General features: G+C 48.7%; 1 protein-coding gene across 10 annotated transcripts in view; it reads right to left on the bottom strand.

Annotated features, from left to right (window-relative positions):
• Positions 1-15,536, bottom strand: part of LOC142883694 (neurexin-1a-like) — a 363,691-nt gene that overhangs the window by 83,116 nt on the left and 265,039 nt on the right. For all 10 annotated transcript variants that reach the window (XM_076018787.1, XM_076018788.1, XM_076018789.1 and 7 more), the window contains one exon: positions 4,421-4,602. In XM_076018787.1, coding sequence (XP_075874902.1) covers positions 4,421-4,602 — 182 coding nt within the window. The remainder of the gene's footprint in view (positions 1-4,420; positions 4,603-15,536) is intronic.

Genomic DNA, 15,536 nt, shown 5'->3' with positions numbered 1-15,536 from the left:
CCGGCTAAAGGAGGACCGAGGGGAGCGACGCTCCGCCAGAGGAGTCATTATTTCTCCAGCGTTCACCGCCGCTCGGTGGAATACATTAACTTCGCACTGTCACTGTCTCAGCCGCCGCGCCTCCGTTGCTTTTTTTTTTTTCTTTGTCTACTTCTTAAGGATGCACGCAATTAGAAGGAGAGACGAAGAGGAATAGTGAGAAGCAACACAAAACAAGGAGAGTGCAGGAGGGGGGTCCCTGGGGGGGGGTCCCTGGGGGGGGGTCCCTGGGGGGGGTCCCCCACGTCGGAGAATGACGAGAGCCTGTGAAAGTAGCTGTCACTCGCTTTTCATTGATGACGAGAAGGGAAGTAAACAACGACAAAACCTCCATTTCAGTGAGTAAGTGCGTTCCCCCGCCAAAATAAAAAAAAATAAAAAAACGAGTACAGATGGATTTCCAATAGGAGCCGCTCGCATTCGTTTGCGGAAAAAATGAATCATAGTTGTTTTGGCAAAAGGTGGAGGGGAGTTGTGTTTAAGTAAAACCTGCCTCTACGCGTGAGGAGCGGCAAAATAACAGCGCAAAAACAGGTTTTTTCTGATCAGGTGCAGCACACCCACACTATAAACATCACTCTCAGTCTTCAACTCTCAAAGGACAAGAAGCGTTGTGCGCATCATCCTCAGATCTTCTCACTTCCTGTGAAGTCTAGTAGTCGTCGAGTAGTCTGGCATAAGAACGACGCTCCCTCCCGACACTCTGGAAGTTTGGGATTCAGTGCGAACGGGCCGATGGAGGCGCCTCGCCTGGGCGGGAGAGGTGAGAGAACCGTCCTGATTGGAGGAGCGGCGTCGGCGTCGCGGGCGGTAACGAGCCAGAGGGAAACGACTCTCGTACATTTGACGGCTCGCCGACTTGGCGCTCGCCGTCTTCATCTGACGCGGTATAACGGGAGGCGGGCGGGTGGGGTCGAGCGAGGGAGGGAGGGAGGGAGGGGGGAGAGGGGGCATCGCAATTCCTCTGAGGTGCATTTAAATCATTGCTTCCGCATATTACTCACGCAAAAAAAAAAATCCCCTCTCTAGAGAGCGAGAGAGAGAGAGAGAGTGAGCTGAGATGGCGTCCTTCAGGCCCCGCTGGGTTTTCTGTCATCATGAAATGGGAGCGGGAGATTAGAGGGGCGAGGGATGTAGATGATGAGAAGGGAGGGGGGAGGAGGAAGGAGGAGGAGGGAGGAGGGGGAGAGGAGAGGAGAGGAGGAGGAGGGAGGAGGGAGGAAGAGGAGGGGAGAGGAGGAGGAGGGGGGAGTAAATACTGAAATCTGATCTAATCCCATCTCATAAGATACACTCCTTCTGCTTAGAGCTGATGAGGAAGTGGGGGGTGGGGGGGGGGCGCGAGGGGGGAGGGTGGCTGCCGCAGGGAAGCGGCGCTCTCGTGTGCGCTCCGCGAAAACGGACGAGCGTCAGAGCAACGAGGGCCCCGGCGTCGCTTCTCGTTTATCGCGCGTTCAAAATTAACGCCGCAGCCGCAGCCGCGCAGTCGGCTCTGCAAAATCACACCGGCGCAAACCGAAAGCGTTTGAGAAGCTCCGGTGAGAAGGGCCGTCATCCCAGGTCAAAGGTCAACTTTATACGCCTCATTTGCACGCTGGCCGTATAAGGCTCAGTTCGGCGCGGCTCGGTGTGTTTAACTGGGGAGGCGGTAAAACACACGTCCTCTGCGGCGCCGTTAATGAGAGGAGGAGATGTGAGCACGGGCAACGTGCGCACGCACACACACACACCTGGAGGGTTGGCATCGTCAGGGCTCTATTTTAATGAAATATCCCGGCTTCACCTTATTACACACGTCATTATCAGCCTTGGAGGTCAACGTTACGACGCTTTTTTACGCGCCACAAATCTGGAAGAAGATTGTGTTCCGAGAAAATGCGACTTAAAGGCGAGTTGACGAAGGCGCGTAAAAGCGCCGAGCGTCGACCGGGGTTGCGAAGGCAAAAGGATGCAAAGGGCGACGTCGTATGGCTCAAAGTTCGACTAATGCGCTCAAATGCTAAATGTGCAGCGCACCAAGTGCAGAATTGACCCTAATTCAGTAACGGCGGCCTTAATCAGAATGAAAAAGCACTGCGTTCAAATTAATCTTTGCGCGTTCGGCGGAGTGGTCGCGGCGCATACAGGAGGAATCCAGATCAATGGATGTTTATTCCCTGAGAGGGGCTGAGCAATGTTAACCAGCACTGTGTGTTTGGTTCTCAAGGGAAGTGTTTGCATTCTCCAGCATGAAGCAAAAAACCCCCGCCTGCCTGCTGCCCTTTCCAGCTGTGGCATGCAGGTGGATGTGCGCTGAGGAGCTGCAAGAGGGCCTGGACCGGCAGCACGTGTATGCTGCTACTTGAGAGATGTTGCCAAACGGAATTCCGCTGTATTCAGTACAAATGACAACAAAGCTTCTTCTTCTTCTTGCACAGGGCTTTTGTGATAAAAGGCCGTTCGTGAATTGGGCTCTTTCCTTTAAAATTGCCCGGGCGCTTCATCTCGATTAAAACTAGGGAAGGAAAATAAAAGATGAAACAGTGAAAAAAAACAAAAATTGCCCTGAGGCTTGAGGGAAAAAGCATTTTCACGTCGAGCCAGTGCAGAGGTGTCTGATGAGAACAGCATCGTGGCCGCTGTGTGTCCTCGGGACAGGCCTGCTTATGTCACTGCGTGCTTACTGTATGCACACATTGCAGTGTGTGGGCAGCTGGGGTTGAGGCGAACGTCAAGACCGATCTCATGTCGGTGCATGTGCCGCTGATCTGCGGCCCTGCGCGTCACGGTCTCGTGTGTGCGCTGTGATGTGTATCGAACTCCAGCCGGCGCCGCCACGCACAAGTAGCGACTTGCTCGGGAAACCAATCGGAGTTCGTTTTGCGGCATTATTTGAAATATCTGGTTGCAAAATACAGTCGCAAGCAACTTCATCGCGTGAGAATGCTAATGCAAATAGCTAATCAGCCGATCGCGCGGCAGCAACGCGGCGCATTTACGCGTCTAGGCAAGGTGACGGCAAAGTGAGCATCGGAGTGGGGGAAGCCAGTGGGCGGCAGGTGTGTGGAGGAAAAGGCCACGTTGGTGTCAGGGGTCAGAGGTCAGGAGCCGGTTGGAAGCCGCAGGACAGCAACAGGAACTCAAACAAACCAGTGGCGCTCGGGAGACGTTCTGGAATTGATGTGAGATTTCCAGCCGAGTGGAGGAGTCCACCAGTGGTCGACCTGCCGTGGCCGAGAACACAGCAATACTAAAAACACAGTGCGTCTTGAGTGGAGTCGTCTTGAACTCAACGGACGAACGCTGTGTTTTTTTTTTGGATGAATCGAAACGAGTTCGCACACAGCCAGAACGTTATATATTAGCAGTCGGCTGCCAGCTAAGTAGCGGTAGCATACATTTGAGCCGTGTCTTGCCTGCCAAACACTTGAATGACACCAACACGAGCCCTATGGGTGGGACGCTCGCATGTTCTCCTCTTGTCTGAGCTGCAACAGCTGGAATGTTTTCCCTCTGGGAAACTCAAAGATGCTTCTGCGGATTAGAAAAAAACGCCACCAGCGCCTCCATCGAAGATTCAATTTTCCTGTGAAACATCATTATTACCGCATCAGGCAGGGGGTTGGAAGGTTGCCTCTGCCATCTACGAAGACTTCTCACCTCTCAGAACTATTTTTGTGGAGGAAAAAAAACATCTGTTCTTGTTTTCTTTTTTGTTTTTGTTTTATAAACCGTCTCCCTCTCCCTCCCACAGGTCTCAGGCGAGTTGCTGCTCTGCCTGCACCAGGGGACTCTTAAGGTTCCGCTTGTGCGAAAACAAGGAGATGCAAAATGTACCAGTAAAAGGAGGGCTGAGGAAGGATTGGGGGGGGGGGAGAGACTAAAAGGAAAGAGATAGTTGTGCTGTGGTTCATGAAAGGGTGGAAGATGGAACAGCCCTGCCTCCCCGCAGTAATGACTGTTATTGTCAGTAAGTGGCTGCCGGCAGGGGAGAGGTCATCAGAATTTTGTCCAGGTCAGAGATGGACTGTATAGAACTGAGCCGTTATTATGGAGCAATCTTTCTTAGTTGCCGCTGCCGCCTCTGCTTGCAGCGGCAGCGGCAGACAGAAGAGCCTTTAAACACCGTTACACTCGCTATTAAAACGGCGGTTTGTTTCACTTAAAACACGGCGAGAAATTGGTTTCAAATGTCAAGCAGTCTTTTATAACGTGACATTTTCGGGGCTTAATGGGCTTTCGCCATCGCTCGCGCCATGTTTCAATCGCAAAGACAGTCTGCAACTGTTTTATTGGTTTCAAAACTAAATTCTTTTCCGTCAGTTGAAGGAATTCATCGAATTCAAGCGGTCGTTTGGCGGAGCAAAAAAAAAAAAGAAAAGAAAGAGAGGAAGCGACTTACGATGTGAAGCTTCAGGAAGTCTCCGAGGCCAGAGGAGCTGTCCACCCTCACCAGGACGGCGTCCTTCAGGTGCGTGCTGAAGCCAATGGCTAGCCGGTCCGCCCTCGTGCTGGGACGGTCGTTTGGCGGCCACGTGTACGTGATCAGCCCGCCGTCCCGCCCGAATATGTAGGTGGTTCCCGCTGCAAGAGAAAGACACGTAGAGTCAGCGACAGTTTGCAAGCGGCCTGAACTCATCTGAGTTTGCTGTTTCTCTCGCTTATTGAAAAGTAAAACCCAACGGCTCCGCACATCATTTCAAACAGGGGCCCCTGAATCTCGTGAAGCATCTTTTACTATTCTATTGTGCTGAGTAACATATTCGCAAAAGGGCCGAGTCAGGCTTCACCCTTGAACTGCTCTCAGCGCCGTCTGAGGGACTTAAGCTCGCTGGCGTCACATCACAAGAGCAGGGAAGGAACAAAGAAATGAAAGAATTGGAAATTAGCAAGTCATGCGTGGCGCTCTGCTCGTAAGCCCCAACAGCTACTCAGATTTACTGCCGCCGACTGACAGAGTCGAGCTCGTGGATTTTTCCAGCGTACCCCCCCCCCGGGCGTCCAGGTAAAAACCTGCCCGCCCCCCGCCGACGTGCTCTCCCTCACTTCATTAGCGGCCTCAAAGGCAGACTCAGCCGGCTGCACTTATTGACTGGCTGGTCCGGTTGTGCCCTTCCCATGACCTCTAAACCGACTATTTCCTGTCTCGCCGCATCGCCTCGTCGTCTTTATCAGCCGTATTAAAGGTTTCGGAAACTCGGCGGAGGAGCGCCGCTAATTAGCCTGGCGCTCAGTGAGGGAGCGGGAGGGGCATCGCCACATGCGAGCGAGTAAAAAAAAAAAAAAAAAAAAAAAACCCGACTCGCTCTCTTGAAGAAAGTCTGCAGAGTTTTGATGTCGAGGCTTCTTCATCGGACCGCCGGCTATCTTCCAAATTAGAGCGGCTAATTCTGATAGTGTTTTAATTTACATGTGTCGGCACATAAGGAAAAAAAAAAAAAATAATAAATATATATATATATATATATATATATATATATATATATATATATATATATACATATATATATATATATATATATATATATATATACATATATAAAAATGTACAGTCAGGGAGAGGTCTGTGTGTGTGTATGATTGAGAAAAACACACACATGTGACTGGAAAAATAAATTCCAGCGAGAAGGACTGGAATTGAATGCAGCTGTCAGATTAGCATAAAAACAGCCATCTTCACGCAAAATTAGACGTGGGGGGGGGCTTTTGCTAATGTGTTATGCATTCGCTATGTGCGTGCGTGTACGTGTGTGTGAGAGAGAGAGAGAGAGAGAGAGAGAGAGAGAGAGAGAGAGAGCATGCAGGAGGAGGCGAGTGGGGAGTGTTAATATTCATAGGGGCCGGGAGTTAAACAGCCTCAGCCTGAACAATAGATTATAAATCACTCTGAGCGAAATTCCGATATTTTCTTGTAAACCAGTTCACGAGGATATAAAACTATCGATATGTTTTGCCGCTTATTTATATATTTGTGCTGTTTGCCCCCTGCCCGCCTCCCCCCTGGCTTGTCTTCAAAGTGCGGTGATTAAAATCCCTTTTGCCACTTTTTCACTCCCTCACACAAGTCGACGCCACGACTATTAGCCAGAAAGAATTGCGTCGTTAATTAGCAATAAAGTGATTAACAAATGGCGTTGGGCCGCGCGGAATCCGTGGCGGGATTTATGGTTTTCATAAAAGCGGCGGCGCTAACGGATGGAGTGTTATGACGGTTGATGACGGGGGAGGTGTGTGTGTGTGTGGGGGGGGTGTTACGAGTGGGGAGGACGTGATTTCTTCTTCACGACGTCCCAAATCGCACGGTGCCGGACCGAAGTCGCCGTCACCTCGGAGCCGCCAACCACTCAGCCCGCGTTTGGGCTTATTTATAATTACGCTCTTTCAAAGCGTGTCAGCAGACGCCCTGAAGCGTCCATTGCCCCCCCCCCCCATCTCCCCCTGTCTGTTCACGCCGTTTGACACTCGCTTTATCCCCGCTGACGGCTTATTTACTGTCGGTGACCCCTGTGCCGCTCGCGCTTCTCGTGAAGCTAAAGGGAGAAGACGCTCGCTGCTGTGCGACATTGCAAAAAAAAAGCAAATCAAGAATGGCTCTGGAACCTTATTGGTGCAGTGCAGAATTACAGAAGGCTATTAATCCACAGCATCAAGTGCGGATAGTGAAACAGTCCTTGAGGGAGTGTTTTTTTTTTTTTGCCCCCTTATGTTAGGATTAAGACACATGCAGGAAGGGGGCCTGACGCACACCTACGCAGTTGCAGCACAGCGGCGTGAAATCAGCCGACACGTGCCCGCGTGTACCTCCAGTGGTGGGAGTAATTATTCACTGGCTCCGTCGTAGTCATTTGCATGCCCCCCCTGGGACACTGATATGGATCTGCGGTAGTCATTAGATACAAGCCGTGCCCTGGAAATACCGGCCCGCTTGTTGTCTCTTCAGTTTGACAAGAGTTTCGGCTTATTCCCTCGTTCACCCCCCAAAAGAACTCAAATGAAAAGACACAATCCAGGTAATTTTGCTTTGAATTTGCTTTGGGGTGCAGCGGTATACAATACCTGCAAAACACAATTAGGGTCCACTTGCCTCATAATCCCCATTTGTGTTTGTATGTAATCAGCATTTTTCAAAAGGTGCAATTGTGTTGGAAACAAAAAAAAAACAAAACAAAAAAATGGTGCCCCGCTAAAGTATTTAATTGCTTTTGGTGGCCATTGCAGATTAATGGACCTCCGAGAAGTTCTTCAAACACAAGCGTCTGCTTTTAAAGGGATAATGAATTAATCTGCGCCCAGGCTGGATCAGACTGAAAAGCTGCTGGCCCGCTCTCTGCCTTCCCTTTTGGAAAGACGGAGAACACACATTTGCAGATCAAACAGTGTGCTTTCATTAAAAATGTAGCGGCCGTCCCATGAGTTCCCCTCTGCAGTTGGCCGGAGAGGTGTCTGGGATAGTAGGTCATGGCCATGTCCGTCCGGCATGCTAGAGTTCTCTTTGAGACGACCTCGTGATGCGCTGGACCAGTTCGCTCAAGTTAAAGCGAAATGATTGCGCGAATGAGCCTGTACTTCTAGGACTCATTAAAGTTTCACCCTTTAGTCCTAATTTTTCATTTTTGCTCTCTTGGGACTCCAAAAAGCTTCTGAGAAAGAAAAGTGCATCTGCTTGAGACTCAACCAAATCTTTATTTGCTAATTTCTGAAATCTTTATTACCGATGAGAATCAAGTCCCTAGGCAGTCAGGCTAGCTCCAATGCGTCAACATTATCTTACAATAATGCTAACAAAAATGCTAACGCTAACTCTTCACCGCTGATTTGTGCATGACAATCCCACTCAAATAAGAGTACAACAATGCTGGCAGAATGCAGACATTCTTCTGCATTGTGTTGCTTCCCAATACACGGCAATTTACTGGCTTATTAAAAGACTACTATGCTATTGTTAGCACTGGCCGGCATCAGTTTTCCGCTACATCTAGTTTACTGACACGATGCTGGGAGGGACCAAGACAGAGAGGTTGTGGATTACTATGATAACCGGCCAGTCTAGTAAACAGGAAACAAGAGAGGAACAAACACACACACACACACACACACGCACACACACACACACACACACACACACACACACACACACACACACACACACACACACACACGCAGTGCATTTTTTACACTGCAAATTCTGTTGCTTTTCCCGGAATCTAATGAGCTGAACATTGCACATTATTCTTTGAATAGGAGTATTCGGCTGGAAGGTAGTTGAGTTACACAGACCAGGCAGCGTGTTTGACTGTATAGCGCTCCACCAAGTTCAGACCGGCATACCGTCTTTCCTCTGACCTCCAACACGGCTGTCATAACGAGCCTCATATTACCACCTCTGCCGAGAAACTGCCGAGGAATCCAATCATAATTATATAGTTGTGGTGGAAATATGAAAAGAGGAGATGACATTATGGATCTGCCTTTCCGACGGCACCTCGCACTTGTGTTTCTCTCCTTTTTAGCAGCCAAGGATTCCCGTAATGAGCGCCGCGCAAAAATAGATCAGCTATGCGGCGTGTCTCGCTCGGTTTGGGTCTCTTGCACGGAATTCCGAGAATGAACTCAATTAGCATTTCACTCATGCACGCTGTGTTTCCATACGGCAAGACGCAGGTGGGGGTTTTAACCCAGTCAATAAAGGAATAGTCAGATTGACAACAATGTTTAGAAAATTTAATTAGCATGTTGATTTGCAACTGTAACAGAAATAGATAAACATTTGCATCCATTTGCATGTTGCTCCTTTCTCCAAAAGAGAGAATGTGGCAATAAAAGAAACAAGATTATTCCGATTTTTGTTTGTTGGGTTGGTTAATATTTGCTCCTTGCAGCCCGAGAGAGTGGAGCAATTAAAAAAAGGCATAATGATGTCAATTGGATCACAATTTCAGCTTTGTGGAAAAAAGTCATTACCACGATTTATGAGGTCTCCACTCTCCAATCAAACACCAGTGGTATCTGTTAAAGAAGCCATGGCTAATCAATGCCGCACTAGATTCAGTGCCGTGAGGGAAAACTGTGAATCAACATGATCAATTCTTTTCTTCTTTTTTTTCCCACTGTCTCCCGATATACCCTTCTCACAATATTGTACCTTTTGCAACAACTAGATGGTCTAGTAGTTGTGGAAATGAGCTGGTGAAAAGAATGAGCTCATAAGTACCGCCGTTCAAACTCTTGTCTCTTCAGCGTGTCCTGACTTGGCACCAATTGCAATCAAAGGCGGCGGAGAAGCGGTAGCATCCGAGTGCACAGTTGTACATTCCTTTATCTACTTATCTATCACTGTAAATAGCTGTCAGTCATCTCATCTGTCAAATGGAATTAAGTGTCACCTGTTCAAAACCCATGTGAAATGAACCACCAACAATGAAAATGGAGGGAAATGGGATTTGACATTTTAAATGTCAATGCAGTATTTCTCAGAGCTATGTATATATATATATATATATATATATATATATATATATATATATATACATATATATATATATATATATATATATGTATATATATATACATACATATGTATATATGTATACACACACACACACATTATTCGGCCCGTAGATGAATTACTATTAGCTTTAAAGGAGACAACCTTTGGCCCTCGCGCCTCAACATATTCGCACTGCCGCTGCCTGGCTCCAGAAGAGAATCTATGGATTTTCCGTTCCCATCTTTTTGCCCGTTCAAAACGGAATAAAGGCCGTGAAACAAGTATTAATGTCCAGGGGAAAAAGCGCTGTGCGCAGTGACTAGACGAGGACAACAATGAACGTCGAATGTTAGCAACAGATGGCTACATCGGCATCTGCATTTGCAGAGAAAAGGACAATTTGGAGTAACAGCAAACACACGATCAAAGCTATTTAGCAGTGATAAAAATATATGCATTTCTTGCAACAGCCGTGGATTTGGAAGCCACTCAGGGAAATGACAGACAAGCGACAAAGGCCAGAACTTTTCACAACCGTGATAAATTCAGTGTTATGCTTTCAGCATCAATTTGACATTAACTGTTGTGATGAGTTCAGTCACTAATAAACAGGTTCCTTCCTTTGTGTCCTCTAAACCCACAAAGAACACTAAAACCCAGCAAGGACTGCACTTTTCTTCCCAGGTGAATGGCGACGCTTTGCTTTGGTGAGGTGACATTTTCTGTCCAGCTTCATCCTTATCTGCACCCATTTGGCACTCTGGCAACATGCTGTGAACCTCAGCGCTCCAAAGCAGGTGGACGTAATAAGACGTGCGGTATTAAAGTTCGGCTGTTTTTTTTTTTTTTCTTTTTCTTTCTCCATCGTCCGTTCACCTTTCAGAGCTCGTGTCGAAAAGCGTGGGCTGCGCTGCCTTTAAGCGCCGGCCAAGTCGCGGTTGGATCCACGGATGCCGCAATTTGACTTTCACTTTATCCAGGAATGTTTTTTATTGTCCGGTTTGTTTATTTCTTCTAAATTTGAATTTGATCCACGTGCGGTGGCACAAAGGTGAGGGAGGTGTTTTGTGTTGTGTTTTCCCCTCGCGCAGACTGCACTTATGACTGTTCTCTTGGAGGGAGAAGAGAGCAAAAGGGCTTTTTCCTACTGAAATAACTGGAGACGTTTTTTCGATTTATATCTTTGTACTTGAAACACTGTCATTGAGAACCACACGCTCATTCTTTTTCAAATGGTGCTTACGACTTCTTTCCTACAACAAAACAGTGCAGAACGCTGATCTGCTCTGAGAGAAATTCTTCAAAATCCTTCAAAGAAATTGCCCGCTGTAGGTGTGTTGAGCTTATTGGCAGATCCTTTGCACCGAACCGACGCCACAAGGTGCGCTAAGTATGAATAATTAACGCACACAAATACATAAACATATGGCCAAGGATTTCTTTTTCTTTATTGATGAATCAGAGCTTCTCGGGCTGCGACGAGAAGACTTGAAGAGAAAGGATCCTTGTAAAATCAGATTCCTCGCAGGCCCTCACGTGGCCTCGAGACTCGGGCCGAACCCTTTGACCCCCCCTGTGGCGGCTAATTGGCTGCCACACAGACTGGCAGCCCGGGTCTGCTGATATAACAGTGTACAACGAACGCGGCGCAATGAACAGCAGCTCCGATGATACGAACTGAGCGCGATTGTTCTTCCGCTCGCTTGGAGTCCGCGGCTGAAGAAGCGCGGCCCTTCGTTTTTTTATTTAATTTTATCCCCCCCCCTCCCAGTTCTCATCCCGCGGAATAGCCGCTGAAGACAATTTGGCCGGACGTTGTCGACTGGACGGCGAGATGTGGTGGACGCAGCTCGACGCCCGTGGCCACTACCACCCTTCGACCAATCTCACCATTCCTTTTTTTTCTTTTTTTCTATATGTGCTCATTGTTCCACCGCGGCGCAGAGAGGCCTTTCAGACAATTTAAACTGCTCTCACAAGCTTCGCTTCAGGAAATAAAGGGGGGGTGGGGGGGTGGGGGGGTTGGGAGAAAGGAAAAAACATTCTCCATCTCCGTCGGTGTGTGAGCAGCCCCTTGGGAGGCTAAAAAGGCTGTGGATTGTTGACTTGTCTTAATCCTCTCTCAACACAAACAACTGCCTCCCTTATAATGGGATAGGCAGCTCCAACAGAAGCGGCATCAGACGGAGTCCTCGTCGCAGGTCGGAGCCGCATTAGAATAACCTTTTTTTTTTTAACACTTCCAGTCGGAGAAGCAAAAGAAAAATATATAAAGTAGAGCGGGCACTTGCCCTCCCACATTCTCGCTTTTGCTCCCTGCTCGCGCTGTGTTTTAGGTGATAAATCCAGACTGCGGTCTTTATCAGGAGGCTGGGAAGCTGAGCCGTTCCCCTCCTGGCAAGTCAGCGGAAAGCCGCAGCGGACCCGGAGGTGCTAAATCAAGCCCACGCTGCGCGCTTTATTTTCCGTGGCCCCCTAATAAGTCTGGGCATATTGGCAAGTGCGCGGCGCAGCCAGTAGAAACTTTGAGAGACCTGGTCGGAGCGCTGCCGCGCACACCTACACTGACGCCCCTCAGTTAAGGCAAACGCAATTAGTTAGTCATTCATGACAGAAGTGCGTTTGCCTGGGCGCAAAGAAATGCTGCAGCAGCGAGCAGCTGCCAGGGAAATATGGATGCACAATAAGGCTGCGGTGCACATTAAAAAAAATACAAAAAAAAAAAAAAAGTCCATAATTTAAAGCCTGTCTTCAGGCTCGACTGGGCAAAATTTCTAATTACCTCATTTGTGCGGTATTGTTTTAACAATATGCAGTGACCTATAAGCCTTAAGCTCCCCCTAATGAAGACAATCCCAGAGTCGCGTTTCTGCAGAGGACAGCGAACGGCAGCGTCCAACCTGCCTCCGTAAGATGCAAGGGGATTAACACCCCCCCCCGCTTCGCTAATTTGAAGTAATTCAATTAAGTGACGACCGAAAGTGGGGCAGTGCGGCCAGGCCCCCCTGTGATCCGCCGTCCGTACAATAGGGCAAAAGGCTGCAAGCTTCACAAACACAGTAGAAGGGTGATAATAAACATGGCGGAGGAAGAGAAAGCGACTCAAGCAAACAAGCGCGGAGACCAGCAGAACAACTCGCAAAGTCAGAGGCCGTGGCGAGCTCGCAGCAGAGTGAAATCGAAATCGGAAATTGGCATCGTGGGAGCGACACGTCGACATCGCAAACATCCAGAGCCTCGTTTTTTTTTTACAATTCGGCCGATGGCTGAAAACGAAACGTTAAAGGAGGAGCGGCGGGCGCGATTTAGTGGCATCTTAATGTGGAGAACGCATGTTGCTAATCCCTGCTTTCTCATGCATCAGCCAATCTCCCGCCTTCCTGAAAGCAGCTCTGATGTCACACTGGAATGATTAAAACAGTGACGGGGGATCAGCGTTCTGGGCCCCCTGCAGGCATGAGGCTGCACAACATGGCAGCCTCCTTGTTACGTATGTGGGAACACGCTTCCTGTGTTAGAAAATCACCGTTTACAGTGATTCTGTTTTAGCAAAGTCATTTATATGTTTCCTCAGTTTTCAAAACGCTGCGCAAATTCACTGCTTAGCGGTGAACAACAGCCACTAACAGGCTCGTTTTTGGGGCATGTGACCTTGTTTCCTATTCACTTCTTTAAAAAAAAGAAGAGGAAAGAAGAAGAAATGCATCACAGTTCCAGGATTCTTTTCCTTGTAAGACCCAATGTCCCATCTCCGGCATCTTCTGTTTACCTCTGCATCTTCCGGAATACATGCAGCGCCGTCCTGTGACTTAACTCTGCTTCGCACAGCCTCGATAATTCGCAATAAGTCACTTAATGGAAACAAAATTACATCAAATTCGCTCTACATTTTATGGAGGTGCAATTTCATTACATTAAATGTTTTTTTTTTTGTGTGTGTGTGTGTGTGTTTTACACGACAGCCATTTATTCTAAACCTCCTTCAGCCACGTCAGACGCCGATGCTATTTGCCAGCCGGAAACGGCAATAATGCAGATGTCAGGAGCTGAGCGCCCTGTGCACCGAGACACCTGCCCCTGCATCCCCTGCACTCGCCGCACTTCATCCTCCGTCTCACCCCCTCCGCTGCTCTGCGGAGATAAGCTCTCACCTCGTGGTGACGCCGCCCCCCGGGGGGTGCTGCTGCGCTCTACCACCAGCCCTCCCCTCCCCTCCCCTCCCCTCCCCCTCACGGCAGCGGAGGGGACCATCACTTCATGGTTGAGGTGAAGCACTGCCCCTGGGACGGCGGTGAGCTTTACGGCTCGGAATGCTCAGCCGACCGGTGTCACTCACCCCCGCCCCACCGCCGAGTGATGCACGCTGGCCGTGGCCTGCGGAGGCAGAATGGCCCATCCAGGCAAACGCTGACAAGATCCCGGTGTCTTAATGGAGGCCTTTGTTTGGCCGGCCAGCTGCGTATCTGCCTCGGTGGCCAACAGCCTTGGCTCTGATAGAGGTGTCTCACAGTATCGACAGCTTCTAATTTACTCTCTCATCATCACTTGCCTCGTTTGCTCCCCACAACGCCGCCTTTCTCCCGGCTCGGGTCAGCCATTTTAGTTGCTGCCGGCGATCCGCCGATTGGGTTTCCACCTCCAAGTGCATCAAAGTTGAACCTATAGAAATCTGTCTGTCTGTTCCAAGCTCTTTCTCTTTCCATCGCTTATGTACACACCTAGCCTGAGGCCACCCTCTCCAGCCTCCAAATAATTCTCTCCGAGCTGTCATCTTTGTTATTAGAGAGCCGACAGATGCAGAGCGCAGTTCTGATCACTGCAAAAAATAAATAAGGACAAGCGCGGAGGATAATTTGGCAGCAGAAGTGAAGCAGAAAACAGTCTCCTGATCAGAGACCAAGGTGCAATCTGATTCAGCAGACACGGTGACCTCACGGAGGAGTCGCTCTGGGATTGATCGGACAGAGTGAGTGCGCTTGACTGAACTTCCCCCAAACAACAGCTTTCTTTCTTTTTTTTATGAATAAACGAATTGTAGAACTTTTTAGATTCAAATAATTCTGAAACACTTGACGGCAAGAGCGCTGACGTGCACTCGCTGGCCACTTTGTTGGGTAGAACGTGATTTTCTCCAAAACACAAGTAGCGAGTTAGCCAATCACATGGCAGCAGCTCACTGCGTCTGGGCATGCAGGGGCGGCGAGGACGACTTCAGCGAGCAGCAGAACGGGCGAAGAGCAAAAGAATGGCTGAACGTGTGGTGAACATGGCTGCTGGTCTGAGTATTTCACAAGCTGAAGATGATCCTCTGCGATTTTCACAGGCAACCACCTCCAAGGTTCTCCAATGGTCCAGAAAAGAAAATAATATATATATATATACATATATATATATATATATATACATATATATACATATGTAGCAATTGAGGCGCATGCTGTCCTTGCTGTCGTCAGGAGGTCAGGAGAGAATGAGGAGACTGGTTGGAGTAACAAAACCACTGCCATCTGCAGAATAGCGTCTCTGAACGCACAACACCTCCAACCTTGAAACAATGCGGGCACACACACACATACACACACACTCGCCAGACACTTCAATATGTCCCCAGTACTATCAAAGTGTCTAATAAAGGGGCAGGTGAGCGTAGCTAGCGTGAGAAGGTCTTTGCGCTGCACAAGCCACCAAAAGGCGAAGATAAACGCTCTGTAGGACACGACAGCAGCCTTTAGACAAACCTTCGCTAATATGCAGATAAAAATTCAGCGCTCCGCGCGCGTGTTTTTGCTTTAAATGCTAATGCTTCTTCCCCTTTCATGTCGTCCCTGCATGACACCACTTCACTTCCACTGTTTACTTCTTCTTCTCCTCGTAAGCCGTGCCCATGAGACGACAGGCGCGCCTTGGCCCTAATTGCGGGATTAAACATCTGCTTTGCCTATCGCGGAGTGGCCTCACTTTGTAAGTAAAGCCTCCTCCCAACTTGTGAGATATTATTTAATTAGCGTCCTTTCTCATAGATGTAAAAAAA

Source organism: Nelusetta ayraudi, unplaced genomic scaffold, assembly GCF_046127955.1.
Source record: "Nelusetta ayraudi isolate G7.1 ecotype Tasmania unplaced genomic scaffold, CSIRO-AGI_Nayr_v1 ptg000008l, whole genome shotgun sequence".
NCBI lineage: Eukaryota > Metazoa > Chordata > Actinopteri > Tetraodontiformes > Monacanthidae > Nelusetta > Nelusetta ayraudi.
The sequence above is the reverse complement of the archived record's forward strand: the minus strand, read 5'-3'. Positions and strand labels throughout refer to the sequence as shown.